General features: G+C 40.7%; 1 protein-coding gene across 3 annotated transcripts in view; it reads left to right on the forward strand.

Annotated features, from left to right (window-relative positions):
- Positions 1-21,434, forward strand: part of LOC125436328 — a 62,378-nt gene extending 40,944 nt beyond the window's left edge. For all 3 annotated transcript variants that reach the window (XM_048503222.1, XM_048503223.1, XM_048503224.1), the window contains exons 10-13: positions 10,886-11,044; positions 17,482-17,629; positions 17,793-17,933; positions 19,195-21,434. In XM_048503222.1, coding sequence (XP_048359179.1) covers positions 10,886-11,044; positions 17,482-17,629; positions 17,793-17,933; positions 19,195-19,658 — 912 coding nt within the window. In that variant the 3' untranslated portion in view covers positions 19,659-21,434. The remainder of the gene's footprint in view (positions 1-10,885; positions 11,045-17,481; positions 17,630-17,792; positions 17,934-19,194) is intronic.
- Positions 21,435-22,631: the final 1,197 nt, after the last annotated feature.

Genomic DNA, 22,631 nt, shown 5'->3' on the forward strand with positions numbered 1-22,631 from the left:
TTTCATTATCTCCCTTCATTAGCATAGCCAAATGGGGTTGAGGTTGCTGGGAGTCACTTAGTCCTTCCAGGCTTCCAAAAGGTCAGACCCCAGCCCCGCCCTCCCAAGCCCCCCATCAACATTTTTTAACAGCCGCCATACAGTTTTTTCACATAGTCAGCCATCCTATGAAAAAACTGGCAGTAACTCATTTCTCATGGGTCTTACCACCCACTTGACCCCTTGATGGATGAAGTACAATAGTCAGGGTCAGCCATTGTTTTCTGGACATTTTTGTACTTTCCAAATCCCCTTCTGATCAATTGAATGCATCAACACAACTGTGTCCTGAGTTGATCCGTTCCTCTCCAATTCAGTTTGGATGCTAATAACTGTGTTGTTTGTCTGATTAGCACTCATCACACCCAGAATGTCTATAATGCATGATGTTTGGATTACTGAACCTGAGATGTGGCAGTTACTTGCAGTATAGGAATCAGCAATTCTATAGGCAAACTGAAGCCTGTACCTTCAAAAACACTTCTCTTACCACCTTGACACAACCCACACATATAGACACAATTGTGGTGACTAATAACACTTGATTAGTCATCTAATGGGCAAAGGGGCTGAGTGAACCAGAGACAATCTCCATAATACGACAGGGAAAATATGTGTTCCTCTCCTGGGACAGTTGGCTGAAGACAGCTGTCCACTTCTGAAGACTGGCTTGGTCTGTGGCCAGGACACAGTGGGCCAGGGGAAAAATGGCCTGAGCCAGTACTTGTCCTTATGGATCTTTACCTGCAGAACAACAAAACAGACGTGCAACAGCAACAAGGGGCCAGGAGTGCCTTGGTGGATGCAGGCATGACCATGAGGGATCACCAGAGAGCCTATTCTGTGGCCCATGGGATGATACTCTGGCGCAGCACGCTCCCCCCAGAGGCTGGTGCCCTTGATAACAAGCTCACCTGTAATTCGTTAATGTACACACCTAGTGCTAAAGATCCATCCACCTTGGCAACTGCTCACACTCCTGCAAGGGCATGAGTGCAAGGGTTGTGTAGTAACCCACTCCACTGTGAATGGTATAGTTCCACTCCCTGCAAAATAGCATCCTACCTGATAGGTAGCTTGGGAAATGAATGAGCGGTCAGATCAGTGAAGAACCAAAAATGTTAGTTCCTTCCCCCAGCCCATACCCCATGCACCAAGCCCCCTTGTATATTTGGGTCATGGTGATGGGTCTCCAAAGTTCCTGCTGCCTCCACTCAACTGCCAAGCTGTGGGGCTCGGGGGTGGGAGGTGGCACGCCCAGGGTGGCTTCTGACCAGAAGCAAGAGGAACAGTGAAGGAGGTTCAGAAAAGAGGCCCCTGCTTACCTGTCAGTGTGCAGCTACCCCTGTGGGTCCTGAAATTAGAAACAATTGGAAACAATGGGAGATGGGGGAAACAATGGGAGATTGGGTTATCAGGAGAGTCTCCTGAAGCCACCCTGCAGGTTTGGTGCCTCTGCCTTGAAAAATGCCCCCCCTTACAGACACCTCTTCCAAACTCAAGTGGAGCGGATGCTCCAATTTTTTCGTTTTGGCATTACCAATAATTTTAAAGCCAAAATAGCTTGAACCCAAATTTTACTGATTTTTGGGGGGTGGGGGTGGGGAGGTTGCTCAAGCCTAAGTGGAGTCTGATTGCAGTCACTCCAATCCTTCTTTTCCCTGTAAATGATTAGTGCTCGCAAAGACGATTGTCCAGGCTCCTGTCTGATGGAGAGATCCTTGTGTACAGCTTGCTGCTGTACGTGTGATCTCCTGATCTGATAGTAGTAGATATGCATAATTTCTGGGGCGTAGAATCTGGAATTTTCTTTTCAGTGTAAATCTTTGTAATGAGGATCAAAGTGGTTAAGTTGGGGTGTGCTGAATTCTCTCAGTTTGTGTGTGGTATTCGACAACCTTCCCAACCAGTGTTGCAAAAAGCCATTTGGATAGTGTTCACATTTTTCCTCAGGTAAGTTAGAGCAAGATCGCTTAGCCATTTGGTGAAGTCTTGTGCACCTATTTTTTTTTACTGTTTTTTACTATTACTTTGTTTCCTGGCAGGCAGCTGTAAATTGTTTCAGTTTTAAAGGAATCTTGTTTCTTTATTGAGTACATTTGGATCCCCTTTAAAAGCATTTTTCTTACAGATTTTTTATTATTTTGCTGGTGTCAATCAGGTTTGAGCCTGTATTTTGAAAACAGGCCTAGCTTGCCTGAGTCAGCTGACCTGGCAAAAACATATTAATGAATAATTAACATAGATGCAGGCCTAATTATCTCTGATTTGTTTTTTTGAATGTAATATCCGCCCTATGTGCGAACACAGGCACCTAACCATCCCTAGAGAGCTGTGAACAGTTATTTATGGTGTTAGTAAGCAAGGGCATTTAATGCCTTAGGTTAGGGAGATACTGGTAAGTAGGTGGCTGTGATTAATTATGTAACAGCTCCTTTATGGTTTCTCCCATGGAGGTGGAAAGAAAGGAGAAGTGGTTGCTAAAGCCTTATGGATAAGCATATGCTCTAGAGAGTGCAAAAACCGAAGGAAAATAAATTAGTATCTGATATCTGATTCTTTCTGCCGATGTATTTGATATTGTGATTTAGGATTTCTTGGCACTTGGCATCTCCAGTAAATTTACTAGTTGGGCTAAATTGCACTGTAAAAGAATCTTCTATTATATGCACAGAATCGAGCAGACAATAGAAAATTCACTTAAGTGTACATTCATTTATTGGTGAAGGTTCCATTGTTTATTTAGTTAGGATTCCTAAATAAAATAAAATAACTGACAGTATTTACTGATCCCTAATGCACTTAGCATGTAATGGATGTTGTGTCTTAACCCCCAGTGTTACTCTTAAAAAAAGGTTAGATGTAAGTCAGATAGATACAAATTGCAGATCAAATATTTGTGACAGAATCAATATAATAGAAACGAGTCTACATCCACAATCCTCAAAGGTGACAAAAGCAGTCTTAGAAGGAGGCATAAATACATTGGACATGATCTAGCCCATTAAAAAAAAACCCCACACTTAAATACATACTATACATATAATATATTAACAAAAACAAAGTTTTCAGCACTGTTTATACTTAGTCGAAACTTGTTTTTTGCATGTTTGATTATCTTCAAGATAAAAATGTTCAGTTTTGGTAATCAATTTCACAATCTCATTGTACTTTCAATATCTTGAGGTTTTTGCAGCAAGGTTAATTTTAATAACTTATACTTAAGTTATTTGACTTAATTTAGCCAATCACATATTAATAGTCTAAGCTTTGATTTTCAGACTTTAGTAAAGTCCAACCAAGCTGTTGTCAATAGGAACAATGCAATAATGTTTTGGTAAGAAGCCAGCATAATTAAGTAGAACTAGCTCAACAGATTTTTCACAGATTCGCCCGAAATGCAGCAGATATTGAGTTAATTATTGTATCCCCCCCAAAAAAAATTCTGCTGAATTGCAATACTACCACATGTATTAAAATTGGCAATCTGCACTGTTTCTGTGAATTTTAGTAACTTAAACTGGTGAAATATGAGAACACAGGAACCTAACCATCCCTAGAAAGCTGGGAATGGTGAAATATGCCACTGATGTAACATCTTACAAATGTTTTCTTTAAATGTAGTAGAAATTGAGAAAAAGGAAAGGTGGGTAAATATATAATACCAAACTCTGTGTCGTAATCTATGCCTTCCTCATTTCTTAATGCAACTTGGGGTCAAAGTAATGTTTTCTAATAAATAACTATAGTAAATTGATATTGTACTTTGATTTTGTAATAAACAGCTTTCAAACTTATTCATCTCAGACCTTGACTATCCATTACACATTTTTGATTTACAGAAGTACGTAACTGCCAGTATTGAAATAAAGGAATAGCATAATTATTGCAAAATTACACTACTTCATAAGGAATATTACTGTTTATGATTATCTGCTAGAAATGATCCAAAGTTTCATCCATCCAATGCTTGCACTGCTGCCTAGTCCATTAGATCTTAAGTCCAAATTCCTCTATAGCTAATTCTAAAGGGGGATATGTGGAGTCCTAATTTGTTTTTCGATTTATCCCAAACTCTGATGGCAGCACCTGGTACAAAGGTTAGAACCTCTGCCGCTGATTAGTTTTTTACACCCAGACCCAACTTCTTAATGAAATAGATATCACTGTTTGTTCAATGAATATTGCTGGATCCAGTTGTTTGTTGAACCACTGAGCCAACCAAATCTATCCTACAAAAATAATTTTTTCTGTTACTCTGTTTCATAATTCTGTAGATCATGAGCTCTGTTAACATCCTTAGTCCTTCACATATTTTGTTTCATCTCAGTTCTTTAGTAAGACAAAGCTACGTCAGTAGAATCCTGCCTGCTCTTCTACTTGAATTTTTCACAGATGATCTAAAACTCGTCTTCCTCATGTGCTATCCAGGCTTCAGGATTATTCAGGGCTGACATTTGCTTCCTTTCATGACTTTCTTGAAACCCTGTAGTAAAGTCCTCCTGTAGACATCACCTTGTTTATTTTGTGTGTAGATAATGAATCTTTATCACTTTTCATGCATAGGTATGTATAGAAGACAGCCAGCTCTATCTAGGGTAGGACAGACCCCTCTCTGAAGGCAGCACCACCCTGCACCATTGTGGATGCTCATCCTGCCAGTGCTAGGGGAAAATGTGCCAGCAGGAAGTTAATTACTGGGTGCCTCACTGCCCTTGCCTAGGCTCGCTGGCCAAAAAACTGTGCTGGTGTGCCCTGGAGCAGATCGGGGGTGGAGCCAGCCATTCCTCGGCCCTTGTGCATCAGCAGTGTCAGAAATATGCCACCTTTTTTTGTGGCATATCTCTGTTATCTCCTGTGGGCAATTATCAGAGAGGTGGTATTTGTTTTGCATTTTAGGGCTTCCTATGCCATGGGAAGCCCCTTTGGAGAGCATGGGGTTGCACCATAGGAGCACTGTCCCACCTGCCAGCTCGTTCTAGATCGGGCAGTTAGTCATTGATGTTACTTGCCTCTTACCTTCTTTTGTTCTTATTCTTCTCTGCGGATATTCCTCTGCTTACTCCTTAAAAGCCACTGGAGTTGCAAAGTAGTATGCTGCCTTCATTGCTAAAAAAAAAACAAAAAACAACAACCCTGAGCCTGATTTTTCTTTTGTGTCTCTGAACATTCTGAAAAGGTTCTGAAGATTACTGCCATAGGATCTACCAGGAGTGTGGGAGTCTGTAGAGCAAGAAGTGCTCTGGAACTCCATCAGTTGATGAAGGACTCCTTTTTCACAAGCATAGGCTTTAACCATAAGGAAATGACATATTTAAAAATTAACTCATAGCAATATGTTAAGAGACAAGTGTTACAATTAGCTAGTTAGACATAAACACTCGGTGATTCTTCTGGTGCACTATCTCACAAAATGCAGACTCGATATAGTAAATAGAAATCCTGTGCATAAACCAGAATCTCTGAATATTTCTAGAAGCAGTTTCATCTTGGATGGTATATGAAGGGATTGTGCTTTCACATTCAGGTAAGTAACATGCCATATTAGACAATAACAAACAGCATAAATAAGCTAACATAAGAATTTTTCCATAAAATAATGTGTTATTAATCTCCCTCCTGAAAGTTATTACTGACCTTGGCATAGTTATAGTGCTCATGCAGTTCCCTTCCTGCTGTTCCGTCTCCAAAAAGCAATGCTGATTTTATTTTACTGTTTGAACAAACAGATTTTTTAAACCTACAAGAATGTAAATTAGGCAGTGAGATTTAAATATTTGAACAGGTTAAACTAGACAACCTACTGTTGGAGAAAACAGGTAACTTATTTATATAAGAGAATAAAACAAGGGAAGTTTAAAGTTCAAATTCTTTCCTAGATATATCCATGTTCATGCAGAAAAACACTCCAGTTAGAAAATAGTGTACATTTATATTACTCAAGTTTGTGTGTGTGTGTGTGTATTTTATGAATGGGAGGTTATTTCATTTGTTTTGTTTTGTTACTAATTTCCAAAAGGGACTGCTTCACTGTGGATTGTTCCATATGGTTTGATTTTGTTATTGTTTCCTTTATTATTCAGTTTTTATAATTTTATTTATTTTATTATTTTCGGTTAGTTTCAGTGGAAGGCACTCAGCTGGGGAGGGGTGGGAATGCGAGTCCTTGTGCTATTAGTTCCTGATAATGCTCACATAGCTACCAAAGATCATCTTATATTTAACTTAATTGTCCATCATAATATTGTTTTAATGCAGACTCACTGATTACAGTAGAATGTTCTTGAATTAGCATTTCAATCAATGTTAGTTACTTGTTTTGTTCTGGGGGTTGAAGTTGTGCTATCCCTATAGCAACAGAAAAATAAAAGAACCTGCACGCTACTTATGCTTTTTAATTTATTTACTTAAAAAGAGGGGTGTGTCTTGTTTACACCCAGGATACAAATTTTTACTCATGCCGTTTTCTGCCCAAAAGGGCACATGTGATGGTGTACAAATGAAGAACATTTTTTTAAGTTGCTGAAAGAAAACTGCATCCTATCCAGCAGCGCAATGCGTATCTCAGTGCACCAGACTGAACATGCCCAGTTGAGTACAAATGCCTAACCTCTGCTGATAATGTAGCCTGCAGGACATTCTATTACATCCCATAGTACTAGATTTATTATTTAAACTGCCATGATTTTTAGATAGTGTAATAATGTAGCATGATCTTGGTGTCAAGGTCAACACCAGAGATTATCAAAATGAAACCAGGATTTGTATTAGAAGCAGATTTCAAGCAGAGAATGTTCTCTTGCTATCAAATTGCAGCACACACAGATTGCTGCCACCAACAGATGAAAAGAACACATGTGGTTACTTTCCACAGTAGAGATAAATCAGGAGAAAGTACTTCCCTTGGCCTGTAGGTGGCAGCAACTTGCTACAGTAATTTGCAGCAGCTTTCCTATTTAACAGATTATCATAATTTTTCAATACAGTGCAGAGCAAATTAATTAAAAGAGACTTGTATGGTAAATGTTGTTTTGACCCAATGTAATCCAGTAGGCAGTGGGTTGGACTTGGCTATGGGAAACCTGGTTCTGAATCTGATTTCTATGCCATCATAGATGTCCTTGGCAGTGAGTTGTAGGCTGTGATGTATTGGCCTCAGTTCCTTATCTTTAAAATAGTAATAGTGACTTTTTAAACAGAGCTGTAGTAAGATAAATACTATAAAATGCTTTGAACTTTAAAGTGTTATTGATGAGGGACTCTTTTCAAAGGAAGATGGAATACCAGTACATTCAGTCTCCCTCTGGATCGCCACATCTAAAATGCTACCTGTCTACCTATGAAATCTCAGCAGCTCAGACTGGCTACAGTTCATGCTTTTACAACACCATCGTTTTCTCCATCTTTTTGTCATATTTATGTTTGCTTTTTAATTTTTAAAGGTGGAGCCTCACAATTTCTTCTCCAGTCCTGTTTTACTCTTGCAACATGCTCCTCACGATATAGGCAGGCACTTGTGAAAGCACATTATCATGTCTCAGTTGGGCCATGTGCTTCCCTTTCTTATGATTTAGCAGCTGTAAATCAGATTGCTCTGCGAGATAGAAGCATTTTGGTAAAAGCAGATATAGCACACTTTGCAGAAACTCTTCTTGCAATGGTAAATCGGTTAACACAGAGAGAAAATGAAAGTTCAAAAAAAGAATGTGCGAAATTGCATTGTCTGCCTTCCTCTGCCTGACCTTTGAAAAATTAATCTGTGAGCTTGTTCTTGAGAAACAACATATGACAAAGGTGACTTTTTTTGTCTGTTAGCATTTTCTGAAAGTCTTTATAAATAATACTTAACATCTGTCAAACATCCCAAGGTATTCAGGGAATCCAAATAGTAACATAATCTGTTCTACACATACACTGTGCTCGGTGGTGGTGGTGGGTGGCAGCACTGCTCATTAGTTGGAAGAACAAACCACAGCTTGTCAGTATGAGAGCAGCCCTTGGAATTTCTCAGGAACATGCATTGCTTTTTCCTCCCTCCCTCCCTTCTTCAGGGCGCAGGAACTAAACACCTCCTTGCTTGTAACACACTAGACTCTGCATTCCACCCAAATCTCAAATTGCGCTTCTGTTTCTTGCCTGCAAAGCAGAATGCCAGTAGAAAAGCTGCCAGCTTTTAAGTTCCATTTTTAATTGACAGACTTTCCTCACGAGAGTTCAGTATTTAAGGTTTTACATTTTTAGCAAACGGATCAAAAACATACCGAGTTGCAATGATTTATAGTAAATGAAACTGTTCATAGTGCTTTGACTTCTGATTCATGGTACCCAAATCCTTTGTGGAAAAATATTCTCTCCGCAACTCGCTCTAGGGCTTCAATTATTAATTGTACACTTTCAAGAGGTTTTGTAGCACTTATGTAGCCATAAACTTCAAATGAAGCACATGAGCAATTTAGTCATTAAGAACTTGACAGCTAATTATACCTTCTTAGTAGACTGTATTTTTAACTTTGCTTGCATTGCTGTTAGCGTGGAAAATACTTGTCACAAAGTTTATAGATACATGCTGTGTGGTAAAAATGATGACAATGGACTGAAGGATGATTAGACAGAAGTACTGTGAACATAATCAGTATTTAATACCATATAAGTCTGTGGCTAATTACACTCTGATTTGTGTCAAACAGCAGTTTCAGATCCAAAACATGAATAATTCAAAGATACAATGTCTTCGGGCTTTACTTACAGTATAAATCTCTAGTTAGTTGAAACTTCATTTTCAAAGGATGCAGGTACCTAAAGTGCATTGTTGGTAGACAAGAAGAAGAAGAGTTTGGATTTATATCCCCCCTTTCTCTCCTGCAGGAGACTCAAAGGGGCTTACAATCTCCTTGCCCTTCCCCCCTCACAACAAACACCCTGTGAGGTAGGTGGGGCTGAGAGAGCTCCGAGAAGCTGTGACTAGCCCAAGGTCACCCAGCTGGCATGTGTGGGAGTGCGCAGGCTAATCTGAATTCCCCAGATAAGCCTCCACAGCTCAGGCAGCAGAGCGGGGAATCAAACCCGGTTCCTCCAGATTAGATGCACAAGCTCTTAACTTCCTATGCCACTGCTGCTCCTGTCCATTACTCCATTACAAGGAGTAATGCACAGAGCAGAGCAATGCAAGGAACTGTGATTAGAAAAACGTCAGGGCTTGTCAGCCATTTCCTCCTAGCCCTGTGCAAACATCTGTGTCTACAAACTCTGTGTCCCTGACTGAAATTCCTTTGCTTTCGCTTGTAGAACTTGGTGAGAGCCACTGAGAACCTGGGCAGCCTTTATCAATACTGTTTGTTTCTTTCATTCCATATCATGACCCCGATTGCTTGGGCTCATTAAATGCAGCCCAAGGTATCTATCTTGTCAGCAACAAAGCCTGGGAGCCACTCCCAGCACCTATCAGCCCTACATTTCAGTGGATACAGTGGCAGATGATACTCTTTTAAAAATCAGAGGGATTTAACCCCCCCTTTTTTTAAAAAAAAACACCCAAGTCTGCAGAAAAGCCTGTTGGAGTAGTACTCTCCCTATGTTGGCCTGCTCTGGGGACAGCCAGACCTCAGGGCCTGAGCGAGGGGGAATTGTGCCCGGGGCACGTGTGCGCCCTTTGCCCCCACCACACCTCCACCCACCCCAGAACACCCCCGCTACACCTCCACACCAGCGCACGCCCAGTGCATCGCACCCTTGGCCTGACTCACTGCAGTGGCTGTTCCCATTACAGAGATCTTGACCTGAGTAGGGGATTCTTTCCTCACCCCTTGAGGGGAGATGGAATTTCCCCCATGAGTTTTGTGGGGCTCACTTGTGTGTATATATTATATGAAATGAATAGATGGTGGCAGCATGTGAATGGAACAGTTTGAGCCCCCCCCCCCAAAAAAAATAACGTTATGAGTAAGGACTTGGTATTAAAAGTGGCTGGGCTACCCTGTCTGCAGATGTCTCTGTGAGTGAGAGGACCTGAGAGTGGAAGTGGTCAGGACTCTTGGTGTGTTTTAAAGGAGATTAGAAAAGTGGTGAATGTGATGTCCTGCCTTACGTGTAGTCCAGAACATGAGAAAGGTTGTAGAGGATAGTAGGAGCTGGAGGGTGGGTCTGTTCATCAGAACAGCACTGAGGTCAAGACACATCTGAATTTAGCTAGGTCTGGATTCACAAAAACACCCCTGTTATGCAAGCTGTTGGAACTAACAAGTCTTTCTGCTTAGCCCATAGGCGAAGCTACAAGGGGACGGGGGGGGGGGGGCTCGCCTCGCACTAGGTGCACAACTGAGGGGGGCAGGAAATCACCCTCAACCCCTCTTGCGACCCCCCTTCACGACCCCCCCACTTACCTAAGTTCTTAGTTTCAGTCTGAAAAGCGTCCTGTTCCATTCAGGCTGAAATGGGTCCTTGTGGAAACTATATTACCAAGGAGATCTTGTGAGCTTGAACTGAAGTAGGCCACTTTTCAGACTGAAACTAAGAACTAAGGTAAGTGGGGGAATGGAGGTGCAGGGCAGGAGTGGAGCCCATGGGGGGCGAAAACACAGAGTCCGCCCCGGGTGGCATTTGGCCCAGCTACACCTTTGGCTTAGCCCCAGGGCTTAATTATCTTGGAGTAAAAGAAGCCCCACCTGTTCCACTCTGCAGTCTAGCTTCAGGAGGCATGTAGCAGACACTGCAGGCAGATAAGCACACATGTAGGTATTTTGTATTTCACACATTTTGTATTTGTCTTGTGAACCAGCATCTTGTGGTAGAAATTAATGCATGTTTTGAACAACTATCATATTAAATGCTTGATCTACTTCTTTTGCAGGAAATATTGGAGTACTCCTTAAACCAGGAGTTTACTGTGGAGAATGTGCTTGCAACACTTCCAGCCTTCCCCAAGGGTGGCCCTCAGCAACGTGCTAAAAGGGCCGCAGAAGCTCTGGTGAAGGCTCAAAATTATTCCAGACAAATGGCAATGCAACAGGTAAAGAAAGGAAGGTTTATTGGGGTTTAAAATTCTCTTTTTAAGAGCTTCTGGTTTCCTTAGAAGCCAGTACTCAGTTATTCCTTGTACTAACTTTATCAAATAGCAATGTATAAAGGTTAAAATGTCTATGCTCAGTTTCTATGCTCAGTCTAGTTGAAATGCACACATTATTCTAATTCCCTGCTGGCAATAGCATTTTTAGTGGGTTTCCCATTAGAAGTCAGGAAATTCAATGGCAAACCACCTCTGAAAGTTTCCTGCCTTGAAAACCCTACAGGGCCGCCATAAGTTGGATGTGACTTGATAGGACTTTCCACCACCACCACTACGGACTTCAGTGGACTTAGACGGATATTTCTTTGTTTAGGATTTCACTTTTGAAGATGGGTTGTGGATGTTCATACTTTTTTCCCTTTCCCAATTCAGGAGCCAATGTGCTTGCAAATCAAAAATTAAAATACCAAATAGGAAATGTAAGGGAGAAAAAACAAAATTTAACAAGAGCTCAGATGTCTCACCAATTAGTGTTTGTGCAAGACAAATAGGCAAATCATGGTTTAGACTCCTTGATTCCTTGCCCATCTTTCTCCAAGAATCAGTGCATGCTTTCAGAGTTCAGCTCATCTTGCTGTATGGCTGGCAAAGCTTCCCTGCCTGGGCATGTCTGATTCTTTTTGGAAACCAAAGCAAAACAGTGAAGAAGCTGAAGGTGGGCTACTCTTGGCAAGCCAAGCTCCAGAATAACTCCATCTCCACATTAAGGTTGTTTCACAGAATCCCTCCCCATTACAGTGCTAGCTCTTTCCATCTGTATAATTGTAATCTAGAATAAATGCTTCTGGTGTTTTTTTTAATGGGAGATAAAACTGGAATGGGTGAGAAGCTCACTGGCTGGATCTTTCAGATAGTTATTTTCATAAGCACAACTTTAGGGGGTTGAGGTAAGGCTTTACCAGGGATGAGGGCAATAAGGCAGAGTTCTTTGGAAACTGCCAGTCAGAGTCACCAGTGGTTTTCTTTTGTGCTCTCTGTAGTCAGGCCACTCCAAGATAGAAGGACATCCCAGACTATGGTTTGTCACCATAGATGCAATATCAAAGCAAATTTTGACCATAGCAGATTCAAGCTACCATGTCATTGCCAGTGTGGTATAGAAATTAGGAGTGTTGGGCTAGGATCTGGGAGACCCAGGCTCAAACCCTGTCTTGTGCCTTTGCTGAAGGACTTTGGACCAGTCACACACTCAGCTAAATCTATATCACAGGGTTGTTGTGAGGATAAAATGGAGGAGAGGAGAATGAGGTAAGCCGCTTTGGGTCCCCATTGGGGAGCAAGGTGGGGTATAAATCAATTAAATATAGCTGTAAACTGTGATTTAGCTTCCCAAACAGTGACTTGATGTTGCACTTAAATTTTGTCTTCAATGTTTTGTAATATTTTGCTTGGGTACATTAATTTTTATTCAAATAGATTTTAGCAGTTAATGGTCAAATTGCTAGCAATTCTTAATAAGCTAATGACAACCTCTTTATAAGAAATGTACTAACTGTGTATGTAACTGTCTGTGGAATTTTAGTTTTTTTAACCTTTATCTGCTGAAAATACAGTCAGTGTCTGATTGTGAAGTTACATTTTGTTTTTCATCCAAATGTTGCATCATCTAGGAGTTAAACATCTCACACCTTGGGTTTCCACAGTCCTATGTGTTTGGCAATTTAGCACACTCCTTCTATACTCTTTTCCACCCATAGTCCCAAGTAGAATTGTAAACTCATTCACCACATGCTGGACTATCTTTATTTTAGAATCTCCACTTGGGTCCTAGTGCCTAGGAATTAGGACCCAAATGTAGCATTCTAAAACAAAGACGGTCCAGCATGTGGTGGATGAAATTACAATTCTAGGGTTGGAATCACTGAAACAATGTTTAAAGACAGAATACAACCAAGAGTCCACCCCCCTAGGATTTTAAAGAAAGAAAGAAAGAAACTAAAGAATCTACCCCCCAGACAATCCCCCCCCCCAGTACTTACCTTGGGTTGCCTATCAGGGGCACATTTTTAAAGCTAGCAGTACCAAAAGTGCAGGATATCTTCAGGGGACTTTCCTGATGGTACCACCCAAATCTGGCCAGGTTTGGTTTAGGATGTCCAATTTTATGGACCCTCAAAGGAGTAGCTCCTTCTCCTATTAGCTCCTATTGGAAACAATGGGGAATGGGGCACCCCCTTTGGGGATCATAAAATTGTACCCCCTGAACCAAACTTCACCAAACCTGGTTGGTATCATCAGGGAAGTCTCCCGAAGATACCCTGCAATTGTGGTGTCACTAGCTTTAAAAACGCTCCCCCTACAGGCCAAAACCCCCCAAACCCCTAAAAATACAAAAAAATCCAGACGTGCCCGAAATTCGGGATACTCAAATATATTCAGGTATATCGAATATGGTATTCGACTTATTCAAATATACCGATAATTTTACACCCGAATAAAGCCGAATCTGAATTTTACCAAATATTTTCGGTATTGCTCAACCCTATACAATTCTACTCAGTTCTTTCGGTGGAAAAGAGTATAGCTAAGAATCTGTGAGTTAGGCTTTTTTGAACATCTGGCATGAGACTGTTGCAGATGGTTTGCAATCCAAAATGTCTGATATGACTCTGAACTGGGCCACAGAGTTTGGATCAAAGAATTTACACAGTGGAGGCAAGGGCAAACAAGGGATTATTTTATAAGGCTTGAGGAAGCATCAGGTTTGCAGAAAAACTTGGAATGTTAAAAACATGCAGGAAACATTGGGGCTAAGACTTGTCCCCCCAAATCACAGAAGCAATGTTTGCTTCTTTAAAAACAGTTGTCCACAAAGGTCTCATGACATTGTGTTGTGAGATCTCAGTGACAATATTGAGTGTTGCTAGGCAATCTACAACAAACATTGCTGATAATCCTAAACCTAAATTTGTTTGCATGTGTGCTTGGTGGGGAGACAGACTAAAACAGACAAAAGACTGACAGAAAGAAAGAAAGATATGGTGGGAAGGGAGGGGAGGTAAAAATAGAGGGAGAAGATTGGGCGGGGTCAGAAAAAGTGTTGTTAAGGGAAGGTTGGGGACAGAGGCTACTGGGGGTGGAGAGAAAGAAAAAATATAAGTCAGTGGTTGGATGAGAAGGAAGACTGCAAGCACTGCCAGGGGGAGGCAAAAAGGAAAAGCAAGAAGGAAAGAAACAGGAAAATGAGATTCTTCTAGGTGAGTTCTCTTTCCCTCTTGTGTGTGGAGAGAGAGAGATAGAGAGAGAGAGAGAGAGAGAGAGAACACAAACTGGGCTACTTGAGTTTGGTCTGTTCTGTTGCAATCACTTGTGCAACTAAAGGGGCAATCTGCATTGTAAATCAATCTTGTGACTTTTCACTTTGGTGGAGGGCACTGCTGTGGCAGAAACACCTAGTAAATCTGCAGGTTTGATGAGCAGCTCTTCTCAGTGCACATATAACTTCTTTGAATCACAGTTATTCATATTTTTTCTTTCTCAACTGAAACCTTACAGTGCTGTACTAAGCAGAGTTATGCGTGTAAAGTGCCATCAAGTTACAGCCGACTCCAGCAAGGGGTTTTCAAGGCAAGTAAGAAACGGAGGTGGTTTGCCATTACTTTCCTCCACAGAGGCTTCTTCAGTGGTCCCCTTTCCAAGTACACACTCTGTTTATCTTCTGGATCTGACACGATTGGGCTATATACCATGCTACTTTTCCCTCTTAAGCTCATTAACATCACTTTACTTAGAATGGTATAACTGCTTAGGGTGGCACTGTTAATCTATATTTTAAGGATAGATTTCTCTGCCTCTGTGGTTTTGAGGGGAAAAGGAAAGCTACAAGCGGCATTTTTGTTCCTCATCATCACTGCACTATGAGTTGGAAAACTTTTTTCTAATGCTGGGAAGGCTCATTAAGCTGAAGTTCAAAGATGTACATGATTAAATCAAAGAGTTTTACATCTCTTCCAGCACTGAAGGTAATGAAGCTTTTGCTAATCTTTACTCTTTGAAGAGGAAAGCAGGGAGGGACTTGACCCAATTTTAGGGCATTTCGGTGCAAGAAATAAGGTTGGTCTCAAGTTTAATCCTTGTCGTCTCTGGGTAAAAGGATTTGGTGTAGTAGGAATGGAGGATTGTTTGCCTGAGACTCTGCAAGTCAAGCTAAATAACGTTGGGCTGGGTAGAGAATTGTCTGACTCAGTATAAGACTGCTTTTTGTATACTTCTAAAAAGATAAGCATTCGTTAATAGAGGTGTCATTTATTTGTTTATTTTAAAATCCAAGTACAGACATAGTATAAAAATGCATAGAATAAATAAAATAACAACAATCAAATTTAAGCCCAAGATAGAACAGCCCACAACATTGTGTTTTAAAGATAATACAGTATATATGGTAGTTCTTTTAACTATTAAAGAACTGTGCTATATTCATGTACTGCCCTGTCTGAATCATAAAGTTACCATCCCAAGGCATCCCCATTTAGATCATGTTAAGATAGTCTAGTCTGAAGGTTTCAGGATCATACAATCACGTTGCATGGTTGGCAGAGTTAAGAAGGTTGAGAGGGGAGATTTTGAATCAGTCAGTGATAGCACTCCTAGCAACTGCACCACTTCTCAGAGAGTGGGGTTGGATCCAGAAACTCATCTAGGTTTTTGTCTTGATGGGACAAGGTCAGCTTGATGTAGGCAGATCAGATCCTTGTCGTAAATCTGCCTTCCTGATGTTTCCATTGTGTTGGGATTCAGTTTACCCTCAGACTGCTGCTGCCAGAGATTTTGATAAATATATAATTGGAAGTTTATTGACATTGACTCAGTGTAGTGATGCTACTTTGAACATATGGAGAAGACATCATAGAAAAGTTTAAATAAGTAAAATGTACACGCTAAGCATACATCTTTCATTTAAGTACACAAATTTTCTCACGGCACTTGTCATTGTCTTGTTACCAAGTTAAATTTGTATTACTGTTACAGTTGCTTGCATTCATTTATATAGCCACTTAATTTGCACAGCAGTTTAAAATAATGACTTGAGTTCCAAGGGGGTTGCTGTGTTCACTTGTTGCAGTAAAAATAAACATGACTCTTAAAGGCTATCCAATTTTAATGTAGCCTAAGCTTCCACTGATACTAGAATAATAAATAATTAAGGTGCTACATGGCTCCTGCTAGAGATCCAATATAGTGGTCGCTAGTGCATCAGACTAGGATCTTGGGTGATCCACTGAGGGGCTATGGCTTGGTGGAAGATCCTCCATTTTGCATTCAGTCTCTGGCATCTCTATTTTAAAAGATTCTGGGGGTACATGCTGTGAAAGACCTCTTCCTGAACCCCTGGAGAGCCCCTGCCAGTCTGAGTAGACAATATTGACCGTGATGGACCAAAGGTCTCTATAAGGCAGCTTTATGTATGCCCAGATGCACATGTAACTTGCTGGGTGACCTTGAGCCAATCACACTCTTTCAGCTTAACCTACCTCACAGGGTATTTGTAAGAATAAAAGGCAGGCAGGGGAACTGATGTACACCACTCTGAGCACCTAGGAAGAGTGCGATTAAAATGTACTAAAAAAGATAAGACTCTATTATTCCTTTTCAACATAACTGATACTAAAGAAACGCCTTACAACTCCATAGCAAAAGGCAAGTCTTTGAATAAAGGAGCCCCACGTCTAAATCTTACTCTCTACCCTCTTAAAATTATATAAAAATATAGTTTATTAAGTAATCCAACAACTTAAAGAAGTTGATGGTTATAACTGGTTGAATCCAAAAATCAGTAAGAAAAATGCTCTGTAACTAAATGCTCTGTAACTGAAAAGTACCATATATACTTGCGTATAAGTCTAGTTTTTCAGCCCTTTTTTTAGACTGAAAATTGCCCTGCTCGACTTGTACGCGAGTCAGTGATTTTTCACACACACACCCCCTCCCACACACTTACTTTAACAAATGGAGCAGGCTTGTGAAGAGGCCTGCCTGCGTTCCCTTCCAGGCTGCAAACGGCCTGCTGGGAACCACATTTCTGCATTTCCCACCCTCGACTTATACACGAGTCAATAAGTTTTCCCAGTTTTTTGTGATAAAACTAGGTGCCTCGACTTATACTCGGGTCGACTTATACATGAGTATATACGGTAGGTTGACAAGCTTCTCCTTGTGCAAGAGGTCACATAAGTCATTCAGCCAGGACTGCAGAATCCTGTTTCCTTCCTGAGATGCATAGTATAAATTTGCACAGCACGGTTTTGGTTCTGCATTTTAAAATATGTCTAAAATAGTTCTGAAAAAGTCAGCGCTCAAGCAACATTAGAGCAAAGGGAAACATGGAAGAGAATATAGGGGAGGCATTTTAATGAGCTGAAAGTATTCTTTTTCTTTTTTAGATACAAGCTTTGCAAGCTGAACTTAATTTCCATAGAAATTTATATAACCTGCAAGTTAAGTACATTGATGCTCTCTTCACTGGGATAAAGCAAGCCTACCACAGGTTTCAAGATAATGTTGCAGTGGTTCTGTGTTCACCACTACAAGGTAAACATGTCTAGAAATAGCATCATCAGATTGATAGGTACTAAATATAAATCTTCGCTGTAAACAGTGCAAATTACAATAATGTTTCGTTTCTTTTTTTCTGTGTATTTTGACTATTAAATATAGGTGAGTATAGGTGATCATTTTATATTTTGTTTTGCAGATGTGTTGCCTTCTTACATGAAACTTAAAACAGAAGCTTCAGAGGCTGCTTTGAAAGAATTTCTCACTGCTTTCAGAAATAATGCCGAACAGATCCAATATGCAGTTGAAACTTTAACGTCAAAGAATCAACAGCATGAAGGTAAGTGTTACATTATTTGCACTTTTGGAGATGGGGAAGAAGACAATATTTTCTGGTGGAAGTTTGGGTTGGATTCTGCCAGTTTTTCTGCTCAGGCTGTCCCAAATCCTCTTCCTCACTGAAGCAGTTCCCACAGAAACATCAAACAAGAATTTCATGCTATATGCTCCAAGGGTTTCTACAGGCTAACAGTTGGCAATGGGAAAGATACAGGGGAATCTCACAGGCATAGGACAATGCAGTGCCATGGATAAGCTCTGGCCTGGGGAGAACAAAAAGCCCTACCAGCTCATACCTGAGCTAGGGAGTCACACCTAGGAATGTCACATTTAAAAAACCAAAGGGTAGAGAGTAACCAGGAAAAGAAGGATGACACACAAGAGGGTAGATTACATGCCCAAGGACAGTGAGAGAAGTCTCAACTTTGAAAACAGAGTTAATGTAACTCTTCTGAGATCTTGTATCTCCAAGGAAGAAGTGCCTGTCCTTATTTTAACATATATTAGGGACATGTTTTCCCTGACTTGATGTGGCGAACCTCCTGCCCACTGCCACCCTTTCGGGGCTTGAACCGTCCCTCCTAACCCTTCCTGGGTGATGTTCAACCCAGTCTCTGCCCCAGGTACTCCAGTGTTTTGCAGAGCCACTGGACCCACAGGGTGGCTGAGGAGTCCAACTGCCTTTGGTCTCAAAGTTTCCCTCCCTACTTGGGCCCCGGGCGTCCCACTCCTTCCTTCCCTTGCTTTGCCTGTCTCTTTCTGGCAGCCAGGAGGTGGGCAGGGCTTGGGGGGAGTCGACTGCTGGGAGGGGGAGTGAGGCTGGTTTTTTTTAGTGTGCTTAAAAGTGAAAAACCAGGTCATTTAAAGAGCATTGTAATCCTTGTCATGTGTGGCAGGTTAAAAATTGAGGCATCTTGTTAGAGGCATCTTGCATCATTCGAGTATGACAGATGACTCCTGGTTTTGTTTGATAATGACAAATAACCATGATGTTTTGATGTGTACTGCCCAATAGAATGTTATGTAGCCTTGACTTAGATCAGTTTTCCTAGGTTCAGTTCATAATATTACCTTGTTGTGGAGTTCTAGTTGCTAAAAAGCAAAATTTAAACCTGGACTCTTACGTTTTGAACACACTCAAAGCAATGTATGCCTTTATGCTTTAATATGAGAAACTCTATTTCAGTTCTATATATGCCTTACTATTGTTGGTTAGTCCATTACTACGGTAGCTTCCCATTTTCTTTTAATTTTCTCTTAAGGTGACGAGGCCTTGTCAAGGTTTGGAAAAGAGTTTTTCCTGTCTTTGGAACATTCACTAAAAGCATGTGGGGAACAGCGGGATAAAGCAGCCAGTGAAATGGAAACTTTACAGACTGAACTGGATCAGGCCTTAGAAACTTTGCGAAATTTAAAGGGGAAAAAGGGAACAAAATCAAAGCCTAGTCAGCATTTTCCAAAACATGAAGAGGGCAAGATGGAAGAAATAAAAGCCAGGGGCTTGGATGTACTTTCAAAAAATAAGTCTGAGCCCAATTCACCATCCAGTTTCCTCCTGCATAGGCAGAGCCTTTTACCAAATCTTGCTACTGCTGAAGAAAAAGAATTCAACAGCTCATCTTCCAAGCTAACACTGGAAAATTTTGATGGTATTCAACAGAAAGGGAAACTCATTCACAGGAGCAAGAGTATGAAGAACACTGCAAGGCCACCTTGGCAAGATTAAACATGGCTCCAGAGTGTTATTACAACTTCTGCAATAAGCAGAGGAGCAAAAATTCAGTACATCTTTGAGATGCTGGTCCTTCAGGGAGATGCATGTTTAATTTAGACTGTCACTTCTGTACCTTAAGTGGCTTCTTGAAGACACTTCAGACATGCAGAGCTTTTATTAAAATGAAACCAAATATTGGGACACAGAAGCAACTCACATTGTACTTTGATGAGATATGGGAGGAAGCTTTAGCACAGTGGTTCTTAACCTGGGGGTCAGGACCCCTTTGGGGGTCAAATGACCCTTTCACAGGGGTCGCCTAAGACTCTCTGCATCAGTGTTCTCCATCTGTAAAATGGATAAATGTTAGGGTTGGGGGTCACCACAACATGAGGAACTGTATTAAAGGGTCGCCGCATTAGGAAGGTTGAGAACCACTGGTTTAGCACCATACTCATGTTTGAAGAGAAACAAAAATGTACTGCCAACATTACAATATAGAAAATACACAAACATCAATAACCCTCCTCAAATTTTGCCATACATATTACACTCTGAGTTATACAGCTCCAGCATTATTCATACATTTATTTGGTCCTCCTAGCAGTGGATCAATTATGTTATTTTTTAAAGATAACAAGAGAAGCTTTCAGTATGGTACTCAATCATGAATTCAGTTAGGCCTAAAAAAGTGCACGCTGCATAACAGATTGGAAAAGATTTAAATTGTGCATTGATACACATCTGACTGCTACTCCAAATTGCCAACTTTTCACTTGTGGTCAAAACACAGAGCAGTTCAGTGTATGCTGGTTTCTCACCCATCTATACAATGGATGGAAGGTTGCTGTGTTGGACCTACAAAGACTGTTTGGTGTCAGTACAGGATGTGGCTGTGCTTTCTCTTTTTCTAATACTTCCTGTTTAATATTGAGCCAAGATCTCTGGAGTTGTAACTTGAATGTCCCTGAAAAGAAATATAGTAATTAAGCAATTTTATTTTTTTTCCTCCTTCCACTCCTCAAGAAAGTGGGTCCCTTTCTCAAGCACATGCTTGTGACAGGAAAACATTCCTGCAGCAGATTTGTCATGTGTATAATTCTCCTGAATTAAGTATAGTTCACTTTAAATGGTCACAGCTATCTGAGAAGTGTGTGGTTGTTTTGTTTTTTCCTTGGCTTGCTGCCATTGAAAGAAATACTCTGAGTACTCTGCTTATGAGATTCATAAAACATTGGATTGTGGAGAGTGACAGAGTGAGGAATCAGAATGGCATTGAAAATGTTTACCAGTTGTAAGTGCTTTGTGAAGAGGCCTCATTTTTCTTATTGTCAATGTTCTTTATTGCTTTTAATATACTGGAAAAAATTTAAATTAACTTTTTACTGACATTCTGATGAAATGTTTTTATTTTCTAGTTAATTAATGAAACAGAATGCAGTTTTATTCTTATGTTTATTTCCTTGTTCCCACACCAAGCCCTTCAGTGGAAGGATTTTTCCAAAAGTCTTTTGTTGCAAATGCATGCAAATATTCACAAGAACCTAAACATGTTTGTGTCAGTACTTAATACCCTTTAATAGATAAGTGGTCTTAGCCATGTATCTTGAATTTTGATTGATGTTAGCTGTTTTGGGACAAAGTTTTGTCTAAAAAAGCAGCATAAAAATATAATGTGTAAGAATAAGAAAATCAATGTTAACCTGCAAGTATGATTCATTTGATTAAGTAAATAGGGCCCTAGACGTCCTTCAGTCAATAAATTATCATATTCTGATAAGACAGTAATAATTTTGTTTAAAATTTTTTACTTTCCCCATGAATGTCATCTTTCTTTTCTTCTCCTTGTGTTGGATCATGAATGGTTCATATCAGATATATAATTTAGAACTTTGCCTAAGATAAAAAAAATCCATATGATGGAACGAGGTACAGAAAGGGGAGATAATTCTGCAAACATGGGTGATATGGAGCTCATCAGATTTGTGAGGAAAATATCCTCAAAATATCTTCCAAAAAAAGTTGACCAGGATTATGCAAGATTGCCATTGGGTATGTTAAAAAAGCAAGATGTGGCTGAATAAAGGACAAGAAACCAGGAGCAACAGGAAGGGTGGAGAGAAGAGGAAGTGGCAGTAGTTGTAGGAGCTTAGTGGGGAAAAGAGAAAGCAGCAGGAGAATTTGGAGAAGATGGTCAGAAAGTGGTCACAGTAGCTGATTACACACAATGTGCTTGCTGCATGATGGGCGTCCATCACAGCAATTTTTCTTGTACGGACCTATTTCCCGGAGCCCCACTTTCACTTTCAATTCTCCCTGCAGCAAGTGAGACCACTTTTGGCAGGACTTTAATTTGCTTCACCACCAGAACAGGCAAATTTGCCACTGAGCACAGCTTTGCCCCACAGATCTTCCCTCTGCCCACAGCCAGGCTTTCCTCTTTCACCACTGCTATCCTCACCTTTCCCCCTGCCTCTCTTACATGTTACCAGCTGCTTCAAGTTAAAGAAAAGAAGTACACACATGGGCATAACCAAAACACACTGACTTCTGCATTTCATGTTGTTAGATTGTTATCTTGATATAATAAGAGCAGAGAATGCTTGAATAGCAAGTCTCTTTGTCCTTTGGTGACAGCAGCAGCAGCAGCAGCAGCAGCAGCAGCAGCAGCAGCAGCAGCAGGAAGTGTGTGTGTGTGTGTGGGGGGGGGAGAGAATATTGATTCTAGCTGGGCTCTTTATGTTCCCTGCTTTAGCAGTGTGTAGTCTTCTTCTTCTTCATTTTGGCTTTATCAGAAGTCACCACATTCTCAGATCAGAGAAGCTCCGTGATTTCCAAAACTGAGCCAAGTACGACTTTTCATTTTTTTTGTCAAGGAAGGCAAAGGGAACTAACATGCATCACACCTCCATTGGGCTTACTCACTCCTCCCCGCCTTCCCCCGCCCACACAACAGCTCTTCTGGACCATACTTTGGAAGGATAG

Source organism: Sphaerodactylus townsendi, linkage group LG07 (genome assembly GCF_021028975.2).
Source record: "Sphaerodactylus townsendi isolate TG3544 linkage group LG07, MPM_Stown_v2.3, whole genome shotgun sequence".
Classification (NCBI taxonomy): domain Eukaryota; kingdom Metazoa; phylum Chordata; class Lepidosauria; order Squamata; family Sphaerodactylidae; genus Sphaerodactylus; species Sphaerodactylus townsendi.